At 31.6% G+C, this 23,675-nt stretch overlaps 1 protein-coding gene across 2 annotated transcripts in view; it reads left to right on the top strand.

The window, feature by feature from the left end:
* Nucleotides 1–20,052, top strand: part of LOC145263731 (disintegrin and metalloproteinase domain-containing protein unc-71-like) — a 647,136-nt gene extending 627,084 nt beyond the window's left edge. For both annotated transcript variants that reach the window (XM_080120710.1, XM_080120709.1), the window contains 5 exons: nt 2,706–2,877; nt 10,425–10,641; nt 12,673–12,916; nt 15,863–16,586; nt 18,359–20,052. In XM_080120710.1, coding sequence (XP_079976836.1) covers nt 2,706–2,877; nt 10,425–10,641; nt 12,673–12,916; nt 15,863–16,586; nt 18,359–19,198 — 2,197 coding nt within the window. In that variant the 3' untranslated portion in view covers nt 19,199–20,052. The remainder of the gene's footprint in view (nt 1–2,705; nt 2,878–10,424; nt 10,642–12,672; nt 12,917–15,862; nt 16,587–18,358) is intronic.
* The last annotated feature ends 3,623 nt before the right edge of the window (nt 20,053–23,675 follow it).

The following is a 23,675-nucleotide window of genomic DNA, read 5'->3' as shown; positions in this document are numbered from 1 at the left end:
CCCTCCCCTCATTCCCTAGCAGACATTTTATGTTACTTGATTCTAGGCAACTGCACTATCACACTCAACTGCAATATTAGACAGATGGTTGCGAAAGAAGTTTTATAACGTCACAACATACATAGAAAGTCACGCGACTTCACCAGAAAGAAATGACAACATATTCACACACTGACAAACGTTACACATGCACAATGCTTTGTTTCACACACACACACACACACACGGATATTTACACTGACAGAAATACCAACCAGGGAAATAACACAAAAGAGTTGTTAGAAGTACACCAAGGCTTTCCATTGCAGAAAAATGGAAGAATGAGCTAACCAACAATGTGTCAAATATTTTCTGGATGAACCATTCCTGGAATACCTTATGCTAAGGTGACTTTCGAGACCCAAGGTGACTTTGAGCCATTAAGAAAAATAACAATAATAATATATGATCTCTGCATTTTAAACATGATTTTCATATACGATTTCATAACTGTATAGACACATTAGCAGATGTACCCAACATTGTCCGATATTAAACTTAATGTTAAATTCCTTAAAAAAAAAAATCAAAAAAAAAAAACAGAAATAAACTGAGATATGTGCATGTGAGTATTATGTTTTTTCTAAACAGTTCACTTCTTGTAAGTAAAAAAAGAAAATACTTGAGCTGAGATTGAAACCAAAACCTAAAGACAGTGAGTCAAGTACAATAACCATTAGCTCTACTTATTCTTAACATAAGGAAGCTGTCATGCAACTGGGTTTATGAAAAAAAAATTCAAAAACTACCTAGCAATTCACGCATATATGCAGTCATGAAACAGTTGACAAACAGATAAAAATGCGATGACCTCCAAGTATCAATTTTTCCATTTTGACCCCTTAGCAGTCCTTTTTCAGGATGAAAACCGATTAAAGTTTTCCACATGTCTGAATACCCTGTATATCAAATTTCAAGTCTGTTGATCAAAAAATTTGTTGAGTATATAGGTTGAGAAGTGTTCTCACACGTACACACACATATTCTCACTTTTAATAGATATATAGATAGATAGATTGTGGTGCAACAGTAAATATTTATTGTAGAGTTATTTACACTTTATTATTTTTATTTTTATTCATTGCTCAAAGTCAACCCGGGTGGTCAGAGTCACCCTAGCTTATGTTACTAAAAAAGCTCTGTAGACTGGCTCAAAAGAGGATTGTTCTACTATGATAAGAAAAGAATGACTATGGCTGCTTAAAATCCAGGCTTGATGACCAATGTTTTCCAGATGAATGTTCTCCGCAACAATTGACTAGGAGCAAAGTATAGTATCTGTTCTAATGCTGCATTTCACTTTTTTTTGTTCTCGGTTAGTGGAGGAGAAATCCTTCATGACTGAGACAATTCTTACTTTTACTGCTATCCAGAGTGGCCCCTTTTTGGGAAGCTGTATTTTCTCCACATTAAAAATCAACCTTGTGTCTAACTCTGCTCTTGTGGGGAGGCCAGTAAATAGGAACAACCAATACAGGTTCTGCCACGCAAAAATAGAGAGTGTGAGCCACCTGTCAATCCAGTTTTAATTTAAGGTTCTTGTGGAAGACAATTGCTATACACTGCGACACTGGACCATCTGTAAAAAGTTGAATATCAAGTGTAGCAGTAAGTCCTGAAAATATTTCCCAGAAAGAACTGTTGGAAATAATGACTATGAAATTCCTACAGCTGCATAGCTAGAAAACTGAGCTGTTAAACCCGATATAACAATATGGAATAAGAGGAAGAAAATAGCAACCTTAGTTGAAGTCAGTTTCCCTAATGATACCGGCTTAAACAGAGCTGAAAGGGAGAAGGCAACAAAATACCAAGGTTTCATGTATGACATAAAAAGAAACTGGAAGCTTAGGAAGATCTCTATCATTCCAGTAATCATAGGAGAAACTGGGTTTATGAAAAAGAATTTTAAAAAACTTCCCAATGAACCAAGTGCAAGAGATATACAAACAATTGTGCTTAAAGAAATCATTAGAAGGTTTAAAACATCTCTTGGTTGGGGTCTATGAAAGAGCATATGAAAGTGTGGCATCGTATGCAAAAAAAAAAAGATAAGTTTTTCACAATATGCATAGAAACTCACATGATTTCACTATACAGCTTGTTATAAAATAGCTTTATTCTCACACGTATAAACACACAAAGAAAACCATAAGCATAAATAAAAACTGTAAATCAGAAATTTACATGTAAAAATTTATTTTTTGATAGTATAATAAAGAAAGGCAATAAAATATCCATATTCGGCAGAATTTCAAAAATGTAAGACTCTTTTCTTCAAAGGAAAGAAACTAATTAGCAAATCATATAAATAGCGGAACTAAAAATTTGCTGGTTTTGGCATTTTATGAAACTGCATTTTATAATGGTGGTCATAAAATGTAAAATAATGTCTGTAAAAATAATGTTTATGCGTATGTATGTATGTATGTATGTATGTATGTGTGTGTGTATGTATATATATATATATATATATATATATATATACACATATACAGTGATGATCATATTTATTGGCACGGTAAAATAAAAGTTAAATTTTGTCTAATAAATTCTAAAAAAGGGATTAAATTAAAGAAAATAACAAAGTATATTATGTATTTTTAACTGACTTTTGTAAAAAAAAAAAAAAAAAAAAAATTTTTTTTTCCTCTGTCTTTTTCTAGGATTATGCACGGTCCCACAGCCATGGATTTACCGAACAAGGGTCTTGTCCAAGACGGCACCAAATGTGGGGATGAGCGAATCTGCCTGCATAAGCAGTGCACGTCATTTATGGAGCTGAAACGTCCCCATTGTCCAGGAGAAGACACGGGTATCCCTTGCTCAGGCAACGGGGTAAGTAGTCACAAAAAGAAAAATTGGATCTTCAGAAAAATTAAAACTATTTTCGTGAATCCTAACCAGAAGAGCCCGTAAAGATGTGCAGATGTTTATTTGAAATATTTTTTTTTTAAATTCAAAATGATAAACATTTCATTAATAATGTTGTTGTAAACACAAAACACAATCTTTCTCATTTCTCATTAACATTTTAGTAATTTCAATGCAAAATAAGTAGCAAACTATGTTGTGATAGTTGCAGTAACATGGAACAATAATAACAAATGAAAATTGGCTAAATCAAGAATCAAAGTTTGATATGTCAGCTTAAAAGCTACTAACTTTTAAAATTTCATAACATAACATTATATGTTAAACTAGCTGCCTCTGTTAGCTCACTATCTTTGCAATATTTAAAACACCAATTTAAAATAATAAACATCTCATTAATAATTTCCACTTACTAGGAACTCAAAGAAAGTAAGACATTCGCCAATAGTTGAATGGAAAATAGTAAGACAAGCAAGTGCATGTACGAACCTAGACGATCCATGTAGATTATGCCTGAATGAGAAAGTCGCTATCCTATTCTTTAAAGAACCCCAACATCTATTAAACTGTAGGAGAGAAATAGCAAACAACTGTGTGCACAGGATAAACTTTACTCTAGGATAGTGATACATAAATAATTTTAAAATGGACAATAGCAATAGAAAATAAACAAATAAAATATATATTCATATAATAAATAATTTTATAAATAAAGCTAACATAATATCCGAAATATAAACCAAAACACAAATAACATATCTAACCACTTAGGTTAAAAGTAGGTCAGCTTCTTATACACAAAGAATACCTTAAAAAAAAAAACAATAAAGGAAAGGGTGAACCTGAGGTCAACTGTACTGATTAGGATGGGTGGGGTTACAACTAAGAACTTGATTGGCTGACTAGAAAATTCAATACCATGAGTTTATATAAAAATGCATGGTAACCACAATTCTTCGCATAAGCTTGGTGAATTCTCACAAGGATGAAATGCGGAATATTCTGTATAGCTTAATTGCCGTATGCATTTTCATAATTTACTACCTAGCTCTACCTATGTATTGAGCACTGTTGAAGTAAATACTGAAAATTTATGCATAAAATTATAGCTTATATTAATTTATGTGATTAAATGAAATAGTTATATATCCATATAGATATATAGATATACCACCTTTTTGGCAATTTCATTAGTTCTAAATCTCACCGACTATTGATCAGAATTTAACAAATAAAGGTTCATTGGAAAGCTAATGACCTGAATTGTGCAGTGGGTTATGTGGCATTTACCCTTAAAGTCACACATTAAGGGAGTCATCCATCAATGGCAGAACCTATTTTTGGCATTTTTTTACAGCCATAAAATGTTTCAACCATAGTCTTAGTTTTGCATTATATAATTTGAATTATAAAATATTTGATATTTCCCCAAAATCTCTGGCCTTGATGGAGGGGAGACTAAAACTTGCTGCTATGGTTTCAAATGATTTGAAATAACAGCAGGGGAAGACTTGATTCCAAATATTTCTCATATGTGATATCTTCCCTCTTTGGTTTTCATCCATAAAGTAAATTTCACAGTTTATAAGGACTATTTGATACTGGAGATATTCCTAATTGTACCCTATTTCCAAAAGAACTTAAAGTGGGATAGTTTTTGTCCCTGATACATATGTCTTAAATAAGGCCAAAACAACCAGTATTGCTACCATTGTTATTAAGAACCAGATGTGTTGGGCGGGGCATCTTGTCTGGCATGATGACTATCGACTCCCAAAACAGTTGTTTTATGGTGTGCTTCTTCTAGGCAAAAGACCCCAGCACAAACCCAAAAAACGTTTTCATGATAGCATCAAGGAGAGTCTGGTGAACTTTCATGTTCCTGTTGACAGTCAAGTCCCTAGCGTATGATCACAAGCAGTGGAGGGCACTGATATACAGGGGCACAGAACATTTTGAAACAGCCAAGATAGACTGAGCAAAGCTTAAGAGAGCAAACCTTGCTGCCCAATCATGGAAATTTTTGGATCTGTGAGGTGTGTGACTGGGCTTTGTTGTCCAAGGTAGGTCTTGTTAATCACATGAAAGTGCACGTTGATATGGGTTCCATTGCTGTTTGTTTCATCCAAACCAATGACTGTCTTCAGTGTCATGCCTGCTTGAGGTTTGCAAGTTACTGGCAGGACTGAAAAGTCATCTTTGGACAGATGGACTTTCAGTGACTGAAGGAGTGGCACTCGTCTGACAAGACGTCGCATTCATCATATATATATATATACACATACTACTACTACTACTACTACACGGTTTGACGTTTCCTTTTTTTTTTTTTTTAAATAAATACTTTATATTAAAATTCATTTATTAATTAATGCTACTGCAAATTTTTGTAACATCAGATGATTTTTTTATATGTAATGAATCAATTGTTTGGTTAAAAACAAATTAGTTTTGTCTCTAGAATAAGGCAATATTTTTAGTGAACTTAAAAATTGTAGAGAATTTTGAGAAATTAGTCTCATTATGCAGCTAGTAATGTAAAGATTTATTTCAAACTACCCGGTCATAAAATACGCTTAAATATGATATTTTAATTAGTCCAGATTTCGTATATATTATTATAGAGTCGTGATTTCAAATGTAAAAAAAAAAAAAAAAAGTATTTGGGTGCCACCAGCTAGAATCGAAATCAAAACCGAAACCAAAACTGTTGCATTCAAAGCTGGTAATGTTACCACTGTACCAACGTGACACACATATGAACTGATTAAAAATTAAAAATAAACCAAGATGAATGTCCAAAATGTATAACTATTTTTGACCCCTTAAAAACTATTTTAACCGGCTAAAGACCCACAAAAGAATAGTCCATAAAAAATCCAATCATTTGAGGCCCCTAGCGCAGCACTGCGACTTCCAGTTTCGAGGGAGATAGAGTTTAAAAATATGGAGACAGACAGACAAACATATAGCCTTTTATATATTAGATAATAGAAAAATTAGTGTAAAGTAGCCTAAGAATACATGCATTTATCGAGTGCTAGAGTTTTGTTTTTGTTTTTTTAGATAGGCATCACCACTTATCAAGGCCTAGAGGCCACTCGAGGACAAGGGTTAAAGAGTGTACAGTAGTCAATTGGACAATATAATAATCGTTAGTAATGGAAATTCGGTAAATTTGTTAACTTAAGTGGAACGGCTCATCAAGAACTTGTTTACGTTGGACTTGAAGACAACCAGCTGGAAAGCAGGCAAACGGAAGACAGTTCCACTGGCGTGCACGTCTAAGAAAGAAACTTTGTTCATGGAATCTACATTTACGTTTAGGTACAGATAAAGAGTGGAGGGAATTACTGATAGTGGTTTCAGCTAGACAAGTATTTCTTGTGAAAGTTTGGCGAGGGGGGGACCATAGATTGGAGTTCAGACAAGCACTTGCCATGAAAATAACAATAAAGCAGAGACAGGCTCACAACATCTCTTCTGTGAAAAAGAGGTTGCAGGGAAGAGAAACGGGCATCTCCTACTAGGCTACAAAGTTTATTTTGAAGTCTGTCAAGGCAGGATAAGTCCTTTCTAGCAGCTCCTGCCCATATGTGGCAACAGTACTCTATTCTTAGACATACCTGGCTCTTATAAACATAGAGAATTGCATCAGCAGTGAGATATCTACTGGATCGATAGAAGGATCCCACCATTTTACCAGTGGCCTTGGCAATGGATCAATGCCTTCTTGTGTTACAGTTGGTATTGATAGCTGCTCTCCAGGTATTGATCAGATGCTCTATGATATTTAGAGCCTTAATGTTGTCTAGCCAGTTGTGTTATTTGCATCTGACATCAAAGGACAACATTATGTGTTGCCAATGGTTGTCACCCATTCTCTTCACGTGTCCAAACCTTCTATCTATTTATCCATATATACAAAGATAAATGTAAAGTCACATGTAATAAAATTAAAATTCATAAATCACAAGTGTACTTTTATGCTTGAGGAAATATATGCACATATTACATGGGCTTTTACGATGATCTGGAAAAAAAACATACATCCAAATAGCTAAATATTTAGAGATATTAAAGAATCGGAATCAAGAATTTAGAACAGAATCAGTAATTATATCTGATATCAGGGAAAAATATTCAAATACTCCCATCACTAATACATATAAAACAAAAAACATGAGGAGAGAAAGGTAGATTCAACTGCTTGGTATCGTAAATAACAAGATCAAAATCTGTTCAGATATGTATTAATCAGTGGGTTTTTTTTTAACCGTCTGATGAGATGCCATTCTGGAATATTTTTGAATAAAAAAGTTTGAAATTGTCACAATGGTGTCAAAACAATTGTAACATTCATGAAAAATACACAACATAAAGCTCTAAAATTTTTCTTGTTATCTTGGTTTTGATATCTTTATATGAATACTCTTTACTACTGCATGTTTTAAAAAATATTTAAAAAGATATTTACTACTGCATGTTTTAAAAATATATAAAAAAATATTTACTACTGTATGTTATAAAAAAATATTTAAAAAGATCTTTACTACTGCATGTTTTAAAAAATATTTAAAAAGATATTTACTACTGCATATTTTAAAAAATATATAAAAAGATATTTACTACTGCATGTTTTAAAAATATATAAAAAGATATTTACTACTGCATGTTTTAAAAATATATAAAAAGATATTTACTACTGCATGTTTTAAAAATATATAAAAAGATATTTACTACTGCATGTTTTAAAAATATATAAAAAGATATTTACTACTGCATGTTTTAAAAAATATTTAAAAAGATATTTACTACTGCATGTTTTAAAAATATTTAAAAAGATATTTACTACTGCATGTTTTAAAAAATATTTCAAAAGATATTTACTACTGCATATTTTAAAAATATTTCAAAAAGATATTTACTACTGCATGTTTGAAAAAATATATAAAAAGATATTTACTACTGCATGTTTTAAAAAATATATAAAAAGATATTTACTACTGCATGTTTTAAAAAATATTTAAAAAGATATTTACTACTGCATGTTTGAAAAATATTTAAAAAAGATATTTACTACTGCATGTTTTAAAAAATATATAAAAAGATATTTACTACTGCATGTTTTAAAAAATATTTCAAAAGATATTTACTACTGCATGTTTGAAAAATATTTCAAAAAGATATTTACTACTGCATGTTTGAAAAATATTTCAAAAAGATATTTACTACTGCATGTTTGAAAAATATTTAAAAAGATATTTACTACTGCATGTTTTAAAAAATATATAAAAAGATATTTACTACTGCATGTTTTAAAAATATATAAAAAGATATTTACTACTGTATGTTATAAAAAAATATTTAAAAAGATCTTTACTACTGCGTTTTAAAAAATATTTAAAAAGATATTTACTACTGCATATTTTAAAAAATATATAAAAAGATATTTACTACTGCATGTTTGAAAAATATATAAAAAGATATTTACTACTGCATGTTTTAAAAATATATAAAAAGATATTTACTACTGCATGTTTTAAAAAATATTTAAAAAGATATTTACTACTGCATGTTTTAAAAAATATTTCAAAAGATATTTACTACTGCATGTTTTAAAAAATATTTAAAAAGATATTTACTACTGCATGTTTTAAAAATATATAAAAAAATATTTACTACTGTATGTTATAAAAAATATTTAAAAAGATCTTTACTACTGCATGTTTTAAAAAATATTTAAAAAGATATTTACTACTGCATATTTTAAAAAATATATAAAAAGGTATTTACTACTGCATGTTTTAAAAATATATAAAAAGATATTTACTACTGCATGTTTTAAAAATATATAAAAAGATATTTACTACTGCATGTTTTAAAAAATATTTAAAAAGATATTTACTACTGCATGTTTTAAAAATATATAAAAAGATATTTACTACTGCATGTTTCAAAAATATTTAAAAAGATATTTACTACTGCATGTTTTAAAAAATATATACTAAAAGATATTTACTACTGCATATTTTAAAAATATTTCAAAAAGATATTTACTACTGCATGTTTGAAAAAATATATAAAAAGATATTTACTACTTCATGTTTTAAAAAATATTTAAAAAGATATTTACTACTGCATGTTTTTAAAAATATTTAAAAAGATATTTACTACTGCATGTTTTAAAAAATATTTAAAAAGATATTTACTACTGCATGTTTGAAAAAATATATAAAAAGATATTTACTACTGCATGTTTGAAAAATATTTAAAAAGATATTTACTACTGCATGTTTTAAAAAATATATACTAAAAGATATTTACTACTGCATATTTTAAAAATATTTCAAAAAGATATTTACTACTGCATGTTTGAAAAAATATATAAAAAGATATTTACTACTTCATGTTTTAAAAAATATTTAAAAAGATATTTACTACTGCATGTTTTTAAAAATATTTCAAAAGATATTTACTACTGCATGTTTTAAAAAATATTTCAAAAGATATTTACTACTGCATGTTTTAAATATATATATATATATATATATAAAAAGATATTTACTACTGCATGTTTAAAAAATATATAAAAAGATATTTACTACTGCATATTTTAAAAAATATTTAAAAAGATATTTACTACTGCATGTTTTAAAAAATATTTAAAAAGATATTTACTACTGCATATTTTAAAAAATATTTAAAAAGATATTTACTACTGCATGTTTTAAAAAATATATAAAAAGATATTTACTACTGCATGTTTTAAAAATATATAAAAAGATATTTACTACTGCATGGTTTAAAAAATATTTAAAAAGATATTTACTACTGCATGTTTTAAAAAATATATAAAAAGATATTTACTACTGCATGTTTTAAAAATATTTCAAAAAGATATTTACTACTGCATGTTTGAAAAAATATTTAAAAAGATATTTACTACTGCATGTTTTAAAAAATATTTCAAAAGATATTTACTACTGCATATTTTAAAAATATTTCAAAAAGATATTTACTACTGCATGTTTTAAAAATATATAAAAAGATATTTACTACTGCATGTTTTAAAAAATATTTAAAAAGATATTTACTACTGCATGTTTTAAAAATATATAAAAAAATATTTACTACTGTATGTTATAAAAAAATATTTAAAAAGATATTTACTACTGCTTTTTTTTTTAAATATTTGAAAAGATATTTACTACTGCATGTTTTAAAAAATATATAAAAAGATATTTACTACTGCATGTTTTAAAAAATATTTAAAAAGATATTTACTACTGCATGTTTGAAAAAATATTTAAAAAGATATTTACTACTGCATGTTTTAAAAAATATTTAAAAAGATATTTACTACTGCATGTTTTAAAAATATATAAAAAGATATTTACTACTGTATGTTTTAAAAAATATTTCAAAAGATATTTACTGTTTTAATGCAAGTCTTTATGCAAAGGCCAATCTTCGTATTTTAGTTAATAATTATATTCTTTTGGTTACAGGTATGCACAGCGTTTTCTACTTGCTTCTGTGATGAAGGCTGGACAGGCGATCTATGTGACAAAGTGGCTAATAAGACTATCATCCTGCCCCAACCGACCACAACTGAAAAAACTACACCTACCATCAAGCCGACAGTCACACCAGACCCCGCCTTCCAGCCCTCATTGACTACCACTGCTTCTACAGTCACAGGGTCGCGACAGGCAATTGTCAAAGGTTAGTGACACTTTTTTCTTTTTTTTTTTTTTTAACTTTGTTTACATTTTAGACTTAAAAGATACAGAAGAAGAAATACTTATCTTACTCTGACTAGAAATTATTCCTGGAGTTAGGGTTAGTCGTAGCATAATGATTTTTTTTTTGTATCCTTTAAGAAAAATTCAACTGCCATTTCCTTTTATGAAATTGCTTAAGTGAAAGTAATAACATAAATTTTGAAATAACAAAACTAACAAATTTCCAAACGATTAAACTAACAAGTCAGTAGAATATTACATTTTCTATCGTTTGATAACAGTTTATTCTTTCCTAAGAATGGTCCCAAATAGTAGCTCCTTATGTCCAAACTAGCCAGGGTGCTTGACGTTGCCCGGGTGTTGGAGGTGTGTGTTGAGGAAAAAAAAAAAAAAAAGAAAAAGCAGTAATAAGCAAGAAGGGTCGAACCCGTGACGCAAAGGTGGAAAAGAAAGTGAAAGAAAACCTGACGTCTTACCCCTACTCCATGACGTGACCGGAAGTTCGGAATGTTAAAATTACGCAAAGTTAATTCAACTGATATGATGACCTGCAAAAATGGCTTGCAAAAAATCGACCCCTCCTTGTAGAAAACTGTCCGGTTGAGGGTGAAGGAATTAATGTTTTTGGCCAATTTTTCGATATTTGTCATTTGAGATTCAAAATGATACTGACCTCGTGAAAATCCGTTGCCTCTGTTGAAAGTTGTAGGCAGACATACAAACATACATATATACATACATTCAAACAAACGGGTGAGATTTATATTATAGATGGCGATACGTCTTGTTGGGGGTTAACGCGAGTAAAAGAAAAAAAGAAAAATTCTTGCCTATTTATTTTGTTTTTTTTCACCCATTTTTTTGTTGTTAACTATACAACACAATCGCCTCTGCTACCAGATCAGGCTGTCTGGAGTTACTGACTTTATGACCTAAAATGCACCAAAATGTGTGCTATTGTTTGTCTGTTCCTTATCATGTTCTGCAAAGTTAAAAATTGTAGTGAATAATACATAGCTTACCTGGGTGTAGCTGCCAGAGGTAAGGATGCTCTTCCAACAGCCAAGAAGAACAATAGCCTTGTGGTTATTTATACTAATAGAGTAAAGTAATTGTTATAAAAACCTTCCTCCTTTGTGAAGAGTTACTTCATTCCTTTCTTTTTATGTTACTGTGGTTACAAGACCTGAGAAGAAGGTCACAAAGAAGATTGTATTTTTTTTTTACAACCTCACTTCAGGTTAGCTACTGTCAGTTATATGAATTTTTTTTTCCAACAAAACAACAATTTTCCAAACCATGCGCAATGAATAAATATTTAAGGATATAAAGAACTTGAAGCATAAAATTTTTTTTCCAAAATTACTAGATTTGGCATTAAATAACATGAAGTGTTAATATCCTACAAAACAAAACAACCAAACTAAACATCATAAATAAATATTTAACGATATAAAAGAATTTGAAATATAAAAAAATCTTTTTGAAAATTACTTGACTCAGCATTAAATCACCCGAATAGGGTTGATATGCCGTAAAAAAAAAAAAAAAAAAAACAAGCTGCACAATCACTAGTAAAATTAGTCTCTCTATCATTTCTTTGTCATCGATCACTTTCTTCCTACAAAGCCAGTATTCAATTCTGTTTTGCCAGTTTTTCTTGTGGTTCGGCATGTTATTAAAAAGAATAAACTGTAATTCGATTTAATTCCTCCCAGAAAATACTTGACCAGCTCAAAATTATTTTCAAATTACTGCCATCTAAAAAAAAGGACATAACTTCGTATTCATCCATACAGAGTTATTTTGCTTTAATTGAAACAAAAAAAAATATTTTGGATCTTCTTTTTCCCTTGGCATAATTAAAAAAAAAAATTAAATTGCAAGTAAATATACTCCCGGACAACACCTGATAGGTACATATAACTTAAAACAAAAGCAGAATATAAAATAGAATGACTTAAAGACAAACAAAAAAAATTACTTTTATTTATTTTTTTCCGTTCAACAGCAGAGTCGAATGAAGTCAACACGATGTGGTTGATTATAATCCTTGTCTCCGTCGTGGGTGGACTCATCTTTTTTCTGGCCATTACCATGTTTTGCTATCGACGCCGGACACCTCAGAAGCTGCACCCCAATAACAAAATGGCTTTCCTGTCAAACCACGATGGCAAAAAGACAGGATTGTCAGGAAAATCGCTTGGACCCAAACAATCGCGCCTCATCACTTTCGGGTCTCTGCCATCATACAGGTAAGAATGAAACTCTATTTTAATGACCAATAGCTGGGAGGGGGGGGGGCTTGCTGGGTTGTAAGATATGTTTAAATATATTTTAATTCATGCAGAGTTTGTATTTATCATTGCAGAGACAATTCTCTGTGTGTGTGTGTATGAATTTTTAGAATGTGAGAGATTATATAATTATTTCTACAGCCAATTCACGTTGCAGCTCACAAGAGCCATGACAGACGGTTTGTTGGTTGTCATGGCTCTTGTGAGCTGCGATGTGGTTTCGCTGTGGAAATATATTGTACTGATTTCAAAAGTAAAAAAAAAACATTACTTGGGTTCCATCAGCTAGACTCGAAACCAAAACATTTAGCGAATCTTGCTTAAATTGGTGTCTATGGATCAAATTTTATACAAATCTGAAATATTTGAAATAAGAGGTTGTGTTCATAGCCTGGAAATTAATATATATATGGCATTGTACAAAAGTTATATTTTTTTTATAATAAAGTTTTCTCTTTACTTTGTTTGTTCCATTTTAGTTCAATTCGCTTTCAGAGATGAAATTGCCCTTTACTTCATTTTTTTATTATACAAATTATTAGTAAACTAGTGAAGGGGAATGCCTGGCCTTACCTGGTCATAAAATATGCTTAAATATATTTTAATTCATGCAGATTTCGTATTTATTATTACAGAACCAATTCCCTATTGAATATTATATTGTATCTAATACAGTGTAACCCGGATATATGAGACCAGGATATGCAATAAACCCGAATATAAGATGCTGCTGCTGCTTCTCATTCTTCTTCTAGTGTGCCCACGACAGCTCTCTTATATCCGGGTTACACTGTATATAGTTGGACTTTTTAAGAAAAAGTAATTTTTGACTGAATTATTTGTGAAAATTGATTGAAAATGTATTTTTGTCTGTTTTTTTTTATGCCTATAACTGTTTAATAAACTAATGTTCTGTATGTAAAAAGCGTTATGTGAAGTGTTCCCATACTTACCTAAACAAAATAGATCAAACCCGGGTATAAGAGAAACCCAGATTTTATATATATATATATATATATATATATATATATATATATATATATATATATATATATAAATCTTTCTCCTGCCCCTGGAGGAGGGGGGACAGCTTTCTTATATCCGGGGTTACACTGTATATAGTACTGATTTCAAAAGTTAAAGAAAAAAAGAATAACTTGGGTGCCATCAGCTAAAACCAAAACATAATATAGTTACAACGATCCCAAGTGCATAATTCTGTTACACCTAGGCAGGGGATATTTTCTCTCGGCACCAACATGAACAGAGTTATATATGCCATTTCTGAAATGCTTTTTTCCCACGTTTACTGTTGTATGTCGCAAGTCCTGTGCAGTTCTAGGAGGTCCACCTTCCCAGGATTTGCCTTCTCTCTTTGAGAAAGGGTTAGTATATTGCTAATCACCTGAGGAAATTCTACCGGCGAAATGCCAACAGGGCTGCTCAGGCATTTTTGCGGGCCAAAGTGTTTGTCCTCTGTGGTGTTGAACTTTTCAATCCCATTTTCAAACCCTTGTGTCACATTCTCCCGCCATGAGAAAGAGATGAATAACTAGCATTACACGATGACAGAAGTCAGAGTTCTGTATGCTTGAAGTAGCTTTATTCTACGCAGAGATAGAAATCGTTGTTAGAAAATGGCTGGCATGAAGAAAATGAAGGAAAGGGAAGTAATTCATTGCCAAAAATTAAAAAAGGGAGATGGAAGTTTTTTTCTTTAACACTGTAATAAGTATTATATATTGTAAATGAATAAAAAAAATGAAGCTGATGGGCGAATAGTGTGCAATAGGGATTTTTTGTGACATTGAATAATGTAAAAAGGGTCAATATGCCATAAAAGAGCCTACCTATCCCTCTTGCTCTCCACCCTCTCTCTTTCATGCATATACTTTCTCTATTTTTTATTGTTACCCACTCCCTCTCTTTTATAGTCTTATTTTTTTTTAATATTAATATTGTTGTTTTTTTTTTTTTTTTTTGTTTTTTTTTATTCAATTTTCACCCCAAACAAGGCACAGTGCCACTTTGAAGCAGGGGGCTACTATTAGGGAATTAATTAGCGGGGTCATTATGAAGGGAGAAGAGTAGAAAGATGTTTGTTAACATTACACTTGAACTTCTGCATATCATTGCAGTTGGGAAAGCAGAATCCCGGAAGGGAGTTCCAAAGACCCGCAGTTCTGGGGAAGAAACTATTGGAGTAAAAGGCTTTCTTGCACCTAGGGATCTCCACTGTAAAGGGATGAGACTTAGTAGCTTGTCGGGTTTGTCGGGGGTAGTTACGTCGGGGAGGTACAAGTGTTTGCAGTTCGTCAGAGCATTCACCATTAAAGTATTTGTAGAACAGGCAGAGGGATGCAACATCTCGTCGATGGGACAGAGGTTGAAGCCCAGATGACAGTTCAGGACCTATCAGGTTTGCGACTCTTTTTTGAACCCTGTCCAGGAGCGAGAGACATTTAGAGTTATTTTTATATTCTTACTCCTTGCTCTTGTTATAGTCTCTCTCTCTCTTCATTATAGCCTTACTCTCTCTTTCTCTTCATTATAGTCTTTCTCTCTCTCTCTCTCTTCATTATAGTTTTTCTTTCTCTCTTTATTATAGTCTTTCTCTCTCTCTCTCTCTCTTCATTATAGTTTTTCTTTCTCTCTTTATTATAGTCTTACTCTCTCTCTCTCTTTCCATTATAGTTTTTCTCTTTTATTATAGTCTTATCTTCCCTCTCTTTCTCTTGTTATGACCTTACTTTTCTTATTTTTAACTCCTCTCTTATTGTCATTCCTACTCTCTCTTATTTTCTTACCCACTCTCTCTATTCTTTCATCTTTTATATTATTACCCTCTCTCTTTCTCTTTCTATTCTCTCTAATTTGCTCCATTTTTCCATTTTTATTTTTCAGAGCCGAAAAAATATTTGGTCGCAAAAAAACAAAGAAAAGGACCTCAAGCGAAGAAGAAAGTGACATTGGGGAGCTACCACCTCCCCCAATTATAATAATGTCACCTGATAGTGCTAAGCCCCCTGAAAGGGGCATCTTGAAGAACCCTCGCCGCATGGAAAACAGAAACCCCAACCCAACCGACTACAGTTCCTACGTGAAGGCCACTGGATACACGTGTCATGAGGAGGAGTATGAGGAAGAAGAGGGGGAGGATGAGGAGTGTCGGGAGGTGCGCGAAATCATGAGAGAAGGAAATAACCGCAGGGAACCCCTTAATCCTGACCCTTCTAGTCGGTTGTTGGATCTGGCCAACTTTCGACTAAATCTGCCGCCTCCGCCCAGCGAGCCACCAGACAGCAGCCCATTGTCCCCCTTCTCTCACTGGCAAATTCATGAACCAAACCGCTACAAGGCAAGCGGTGTGAATAGCCGTGGCTCGCCACGCTCTAAAATTATCCGCATCAAGAACATTGATGACTTGATGAGAGAGATTGACCGCCAGACCATTGATCTGTCGCCGTCCCCCGAGACTCCACACCTACCCCTAATTTCACCCGTCAACTCGGTTATCAGCAGTGAAAATAGCTCTGGCAGTCACTGCCAGAATCACGATGGCACGTGCAGAGTAAATAGTTCACGTCATAAAGATGCTTCCAAAGGATTTACTGAACAGTCCATACAGGTAAATGTCCGCTCATTTTTATGTCCGCATGTATTTTAGGGACGGGGGTGTTTGTGTGGAATAATAACAAAAATCGCAAGTAAAAAAAATTGAATTTCAATTTAAAACTATTTAATTGTCATGTCACAATTAGTGATAAATAACATAAAACATGGAGTTTCACGATCCATCAACTCCAAAACCACTAATACAGCACCTTATTATCAATCTCTCTCTCTCTCTCTCTCTCTCTCCATATTTATCTATTTTACTCTCTCTTTCTATCTCTCTCACTCTGCCCTCTCCCCATTTTCTCTGTCTCTATCATTGACCTTGATTTTCGTAGGCCTCTCATCTTCCTGCTTTCTCCTGCCACCATAACAGACCTTGTCTGTTTTTTTTTTTTGTTTGTTTTTTTCGCTCCTGTTTATTATCTCTTTATTTTTAATTTAAAAAAACAATCCCTTCATTGCTGCTGCTACTGACTCAGCAGTGCTTTGGCGAGGGGGGGGGGGGCGTTACTGGGGATACTGGGTGTGGTCAACTACAAATCCAAAGATTCCACAAATCATGGATCATTTGGAAATAAAAATAAAAAAAAATCCGCCATTATTATTTTTGAAATATAACTTAAACAAGGGAAGTAACTCATGTTTGTTAGTTAAGTATAACCAGCAAATTTTTCTTCGAAAACTATTTTCATTACTAATTAATTTTCTACTTCATCATTTTTCATAATTTTTGGATATGTTACTAATTTCGGAATGACAATTAAGTAGATAACATTGGTTTTAATTGTAATTCAATTTTTCAATTTTCAATGTTATCTTGAACAAACACCTTTTTTTTTTATGGAGATTGTCCCAGACAAGGTATGAAGCCATGATGTAAAACACTAACAAGAATAAAAAGTGATTTATTGTAAAGACAGGAGATGCCTGTTGACCTTAGTCTTGAATGGAACGGGAATGATGGTAGAAAGAAAACAGTCAGTAGATAAAGAGTTCCATAAGCTTTAGCTAAGTTTATTTAATGAAACACTCGTTTTTTTTTTTTTTTTTGTTTTTTTTTTGTGGTAGTGGAGAGATTCAGCATGTTGACTAAAATGGTAAAATTTAAAATAAATATATCCTATTAATAAAGATGATTTATTTGATCTTGCCAAGTTGCGATTTTACCCATTTGAAAATGAATTGTTCTTAAATCAAACTATGTTATCCTATCAATGATAAAAAAAAGTGACATTTATTTTGTTAATTTGAAAAATAATGAGCTGACAATTATTTTTACAGTAAAAAGACAGATCATTTAGTCTTTTAAAAATAATTTAATTGCTACAATTTTAAAATAAACTAGCAGGTGACCCGGCGTTGTCCAGTCGTAAAATATGCTTAAATATGAAATTTTAATTTGTGCAGATTGCATATTTATTATTATAGAGACAATTCTCTAACAATTATTGTATTGAACCGAATTGAATTATTGTATATAGTATATTATTATTGAATTATGGTATATAGTATAGTTATAATAATTTAAGTTATTTTAAAACAGTAAAATATTATCCGCCTCCTTTCACTTTGTTTAAAGTTCTACTGTCTTAGTCAATGGGATGACATAATTTGATCTTGGAACAATTCATTTTAAAATGGATAAAGTCAATTTTTTTTTTTTTATCTTAGTGACATTTTTTTTTGTGAAAGATGAGAATGTACATATAAACGCTTTATATTTTTTTTCTACAATTCATTTTTTTTTTTTGTTAATGATGCTTTTTTTGTTGTCTATTTTAGGTGGACAGTGAATGCGAGTGCTCCCTTTTAAAAGACAGTGCTTCAAATGAGTCAGAATTGTGCGACATCCTTCCCATGAGCCCCACAAAAATCAACAGCATTCTGCACTACACACACTCCGTGCCAGTTGCAGACGGCGACTATGGTTCCACATGTGGTACCATCAACTCACGGGGCTTCGACAAGAGCTCCGGCTACGAGAGCGAACGCGACGCGGAACGTTCCAGCATCGACGACGGCCCCCGTTCTCGATCTCGATCACACTCACGCTCCCAGTCTGGCTCTCCCCCCTGCTACAGTTCGGTCATTCGGACAGGCCCTAACCAAATCCGACTGGTTCCAGCTAATCAGAAACCCGTCGAGGACAGCCGCCTAGGTGGAAGTTGTGGTGGCGGATCAGGGGACGAGCAACAGTTGCAGAAGCTGTTAGACGGACTACCAAGGATCGATGCAGGCACTTTTGAACGTAGCCCGGTTTGCACGGGCTGCAACATGCCCGGATTTATCCCCGGAAGCACTGTGCCTAGTCCTCGTCCCCTTGGAAGGAAATGTGACGAGACGTGCGGGCCATGTATCGACCGCAGTCTGGAAGAAATCTCACAGACGTTTGGGGAGAGCCCTAAGCTGACTCCCCCGAACATTAAACTTAAGCCCAAGCTTAACCCGTCTCTGAGTTTCCGTAACCGGCGACCTGTTAGTTTAGGTGTGATGCAACGTACATTGCAAGCAACTGCCAATTACCAGCAGGCAGTCGAACGGAGCCGAGAGGCTTTAAATGCTGCTGACTCTGGTTACATGCGTCCGTATGGGAGTGAAATGGATGGAAACGGATGCTTATAAGGAATGGAAGGGAAAGCGAGATAAAGAGGAAGGTGCGACTGCACTATAATTACAAAAGGCTTATTTACCCCCCCCCTCCCCCATCCTCAATTTGCCAAAAAAATTGCAACACAAGATGAAGGGAGACTGCTACACGGATACAGTAACAAAAGATCCTATAAAAAAGAAACTTGTAACCTTTAGTAAAAAAGATGTAAGGTCAAGTCTTAAATGAAATATTATTGATGTCTAATATAATTAATGATATTATATTATGTATAATATTATGATATGATATTATATGATGTTATGTATGATAGTATATGAAATTCTGTGTATTATTATATATTATGATATATGGTATTATGTATATGATATTACATTATGTATGATATAATATTATGTATAATATTACATTATGTATAATATTATATTATGTATAATATTATATTATATATGATACTATTAATATCCAATATAAAAAGTATGTATCAGCATTACATACTCAGTCACCACAAAATTAACAAATTCTCTGCTTTGACAATCTAGTAAGTAAAAGTCTATAATAGAAAGCTATATAAAAAAAGCATTGTACAATTGGAAAGCATTCTAACTAAACATCAATTTAAAAAGAAATCTAAATATTGCATCAGGCAATAGGGGGGGAAAAACTCTAAAAAAGCATAATGCAATAGAAAAGATTAAAACGCATAACTAAAATACTCTAAAAATCGCATCGTACAATAGAAAATACTTTAAAAATTGCATCATACAATAGAAAATACTCTAAAATTTGCATCATACAATAAAAAATACTTTTAAAATTGCATCATACAATAGAAAATACTATAAAAATCGCATCATACAATAGAAAATACTATAAAAATCGCATCATACAATAGAAAAAAAACCCTTCTAAACAACATAAAAGAACTTATAAAAATTGTATCATACAAAAGGAAAAATCCTTTAAAAAGCATCAAACAACAGAAAAAAAACATTCTAAAAAGCATTTTAAAAAAAAACTTAGAAAAATTGCCTCATATAATAAAAAATCCTTTAAAAAGCATTGTACAATAGAAAAACCCTTTAAAGATTACATTTATACAATAAGAAAGACCTAAAAAAAAACATAAAATAATAAAGAACTCTAGAACGCATCACACATACAAAAAGCATCAAACAATTGGGAAACTTATAAAAACATTTTACAAAAAAAGAACCTATAAAAAAATTTAGATCTTATGGAGGCCAAATAAAAAAAAATGGAATAAAAGCAATTAAACAAAAGATAAAGAAAACAAAAATAAGAGATTGACCGGTTTCATTCGGATCTACAAATGTCTTCTGCTTTGTTTCTGTCGTTTAATTTTTTTTTTTTTTACATTTTGTCTTAAAACGAATATATATAAAGTTATCATGAGATAACGTCCAAAAGATTTTCTTTCTATCTTCATGAAGAAGATCAATGGGTTTTAATGTATATTATCTTTAATACTTTTATGTGATGCTGAGTGGGACCACTGTTGGAGATGATACACATTAAACCCACAAACTTTCCTTATGTAATCAAAAAGAAAATATTTCATGTATCCCCATAAAATTTTATAAGCAGATATAATAGTGCATAAATTTTCAATAGTGCGCAATACATTAGAGTAGAGCTAGGCAGTAATTGCCATATATATTCATAACTCCCTATATAAATATATATATATATATATATATATATATATATATATTTATATATATATATATATATATATATATATATATATATATAGGGATTAGGTCCTTGCTAATGGAGCTAGAGATGGCTTCTGTTGCCATGTTCGAATCTATCTACCGGGGTTAATTGTGACACCTTGCACAGATAATTCCTGAAAGGATGAAACACTAGCATCTGTAGGTATTTAATAATTATTATAGTAAATAATTATATATATATATATATATATATATATATATATATATATATATATGAGCCCCTTTAAGAATACTTATGAAAATATATATGACATGCTACACAGAATTTTCTGTCTTTTATTCTCATAAGGATCTGTCAGGTGTAATTGTCATATATATATATATATATATATATATATATATATATATATATATATATATATATATATATATATATTAACAAATGCAAAATTCAAACAATATTTATTAAAAATAATGTTTTTTAAATGTTGCCCATTTTCAGCTTCGTATATTTGTGTTCTTTCCAAAACATTATTCATTACAGATTGCAGAATCTCTGGATTGCGATTTAACTCTTATTTTGTTCCTGATGTTTTCCTTCAATTCTTGCAGGGTTTGGGGTTTGACAGTTTGAATTGTAAAACATCAAATCCTACAAGAATTGAAGGAAAACATCAGGAACGAAATAAGGGGGTTAAATCGCAATCCAGAGATTCTGCAATCTGTAATGAATAATGTTTTGGAAAGAGCAAAAATATGCGAAGCTGAAAATGGGCAACATTGAAAAGACATTATTTTTCATGAATAAAGATTGTTTGAATTTTGCATTTAAAAAAGAATTCCCAATCTCTTAGTCAGATTGTGTTAAAATTACAGAAAGATATCAGCAAAATGAAGAAACTATTTAAGTTCAAAACCCTTCAGCGACTTTTTGGACACCGTGTATAAAACAATACACAGGAGATCAATTTTTTTATTTTTGGATTCCTTTGAGATGAGGTTTTATAATTTGTGAATTCATTTTTTTTGCGGACTGTTAACCTCATCTTCATAGTTGTTGTTTCACTACATTTCGGCCAACTCATCCTCTGGCCTTCTTCAAGTGATTAATTTCGATAATATAGGAATGCTGAGTCTTGTAATTTATCCCCAGTAATTCCTGCCTTTCATAGTATGGCCAAATAATCTTCTGGCCTGCTTGGGGAACGTGGTGAAATGACAACAAGTATGAAGATGAGGATAACAGTTCACAAAAAGAATTAATACACAACAGACGAGAGAGTTTTATTTGATTTATTTGTATGTGTGTATTTATTCATTTTTTTTTTTTTTCAACTCATTTTCTCAACATATATATAACAACTAGAAACAATTTATAGTGAGTGAAATCCCACATTACGGTGAAAGTATATAAACTTCTGACAGAAATATAAAAGCCTAGAAAATAGTTATTAGAAGTAAGTAGATTACAAAATTAGAAAAATAATAGTGTTGCATTTTTTTTTTTTTTTTTTTTGAGGAAGGAGGGGGAATTAAAAGCCTTTGTTGTAAAAAAAACACATTTTTTTATCCTTTCCTTTCCTTTCTACTGCTGCAAAAATAAATAAATAAATAAATGAATAAAAAATAAAAATACTCAAAAGAAACACTGCTGGATTAAAAACCCTGTTGACCTCTTGCCAGAGACAACCAAGAACTCCCCTTCCCCTCCTCAGCCAAAACATTAACCCACACACAAAACAAAAAAAAAAAACGTTTTAGTCAGTGATGTGCTGACTGCCCTCCAACTAAACCCAAATATGTCTTGCATGCTTTGAAAATCTTGTACTATCATCAATATTTCACTGTAGCGGATGTGCCAGGAATCCTCCTTCATTTTCTTCATCCTGAGAGATGAACTGTCAAAGTAATTATCAGAAAAGCTTTTCCACAAACTTCGATAATGCCATGGACTATGTAATCCCTAATCCAAGTTCAACCCCAATTGGATCTATTGCATTCACGTAAATTGGTAAAACGTGTATGCCTAAAAGTTTCTTCTCTAGCCAGGAGTATCATCAATGAATTGAGTTGTTTAAAATGAATATTTTGTTTTCGGCATTTAATAATTGCAAAAGAAATGAGTAAAAAGAAATTTTATATATATATATATATATATATATATATATATATATATATATATATATATATATATATATATATATTACGCACACACATACATACACACTGAGTATTATTTTTATTTATATAACCATTATTTGGTTACACATGTTCAGGCATATTTCGATCAAAACTAAATTAGTTAGACTGCTTCAGGCCGAAACTACCCCCCCCCCCTCTAAATGGTTGGGTCTATGAATGGCATGAATTGTATTAATTTAGCAACCGTAAGTAAAAATTTACACGATTTTAAAATTATCTTTGTAAATAATCAATTGTTGGAAGCGTTGTTGAGATGAATTATCTCCCTTTGTCACAAGTTGCGATAAGTTATCTCCCCTATTTTAACACGCTAATTATTCTGAATGTTAGTGATTGCCTTATCTTCTGGCAGAACCTTCTTGAGGTATGGTTCGTACCAGTTCTAAGCTATTATCCTCCCAGGCATTACTTCTTCGGAATGACAGTTTATTTCTTGTCGCTTGAGACACTCCTACCAGAAAAAGGTGACGGATCCGTTCAGGACTACTTTTGTATCCTTTCAGATACTAACCTTTCTATATTAAACCGAGCGTATGTCGCATCTTGCTACTTTAGAAAGGCATAAAACAAATTTAAGCAAGGGATGTAA

This window comes from Euprymna scolopes, chromosome 39 (assembly GCF_053919585.1).
Source record: "Euprymna scolopes isolate OS-2025 chromosome 39, ASM5391958v1, whole genome shotgun sequence".
In the NCBI taxonomy this organism is placed as follows: Eukaryota; Metazoa; Mollusca; class Cephalopoda; order Sepiida; family Sepiolidae; genus Euprymna; species Euprymna scolopes.
The sequence above is the reverse complement of the archived record's forward strand: the minus strand, read 5'-3'. Positions and strand labels throughout refer to the sequence as shown.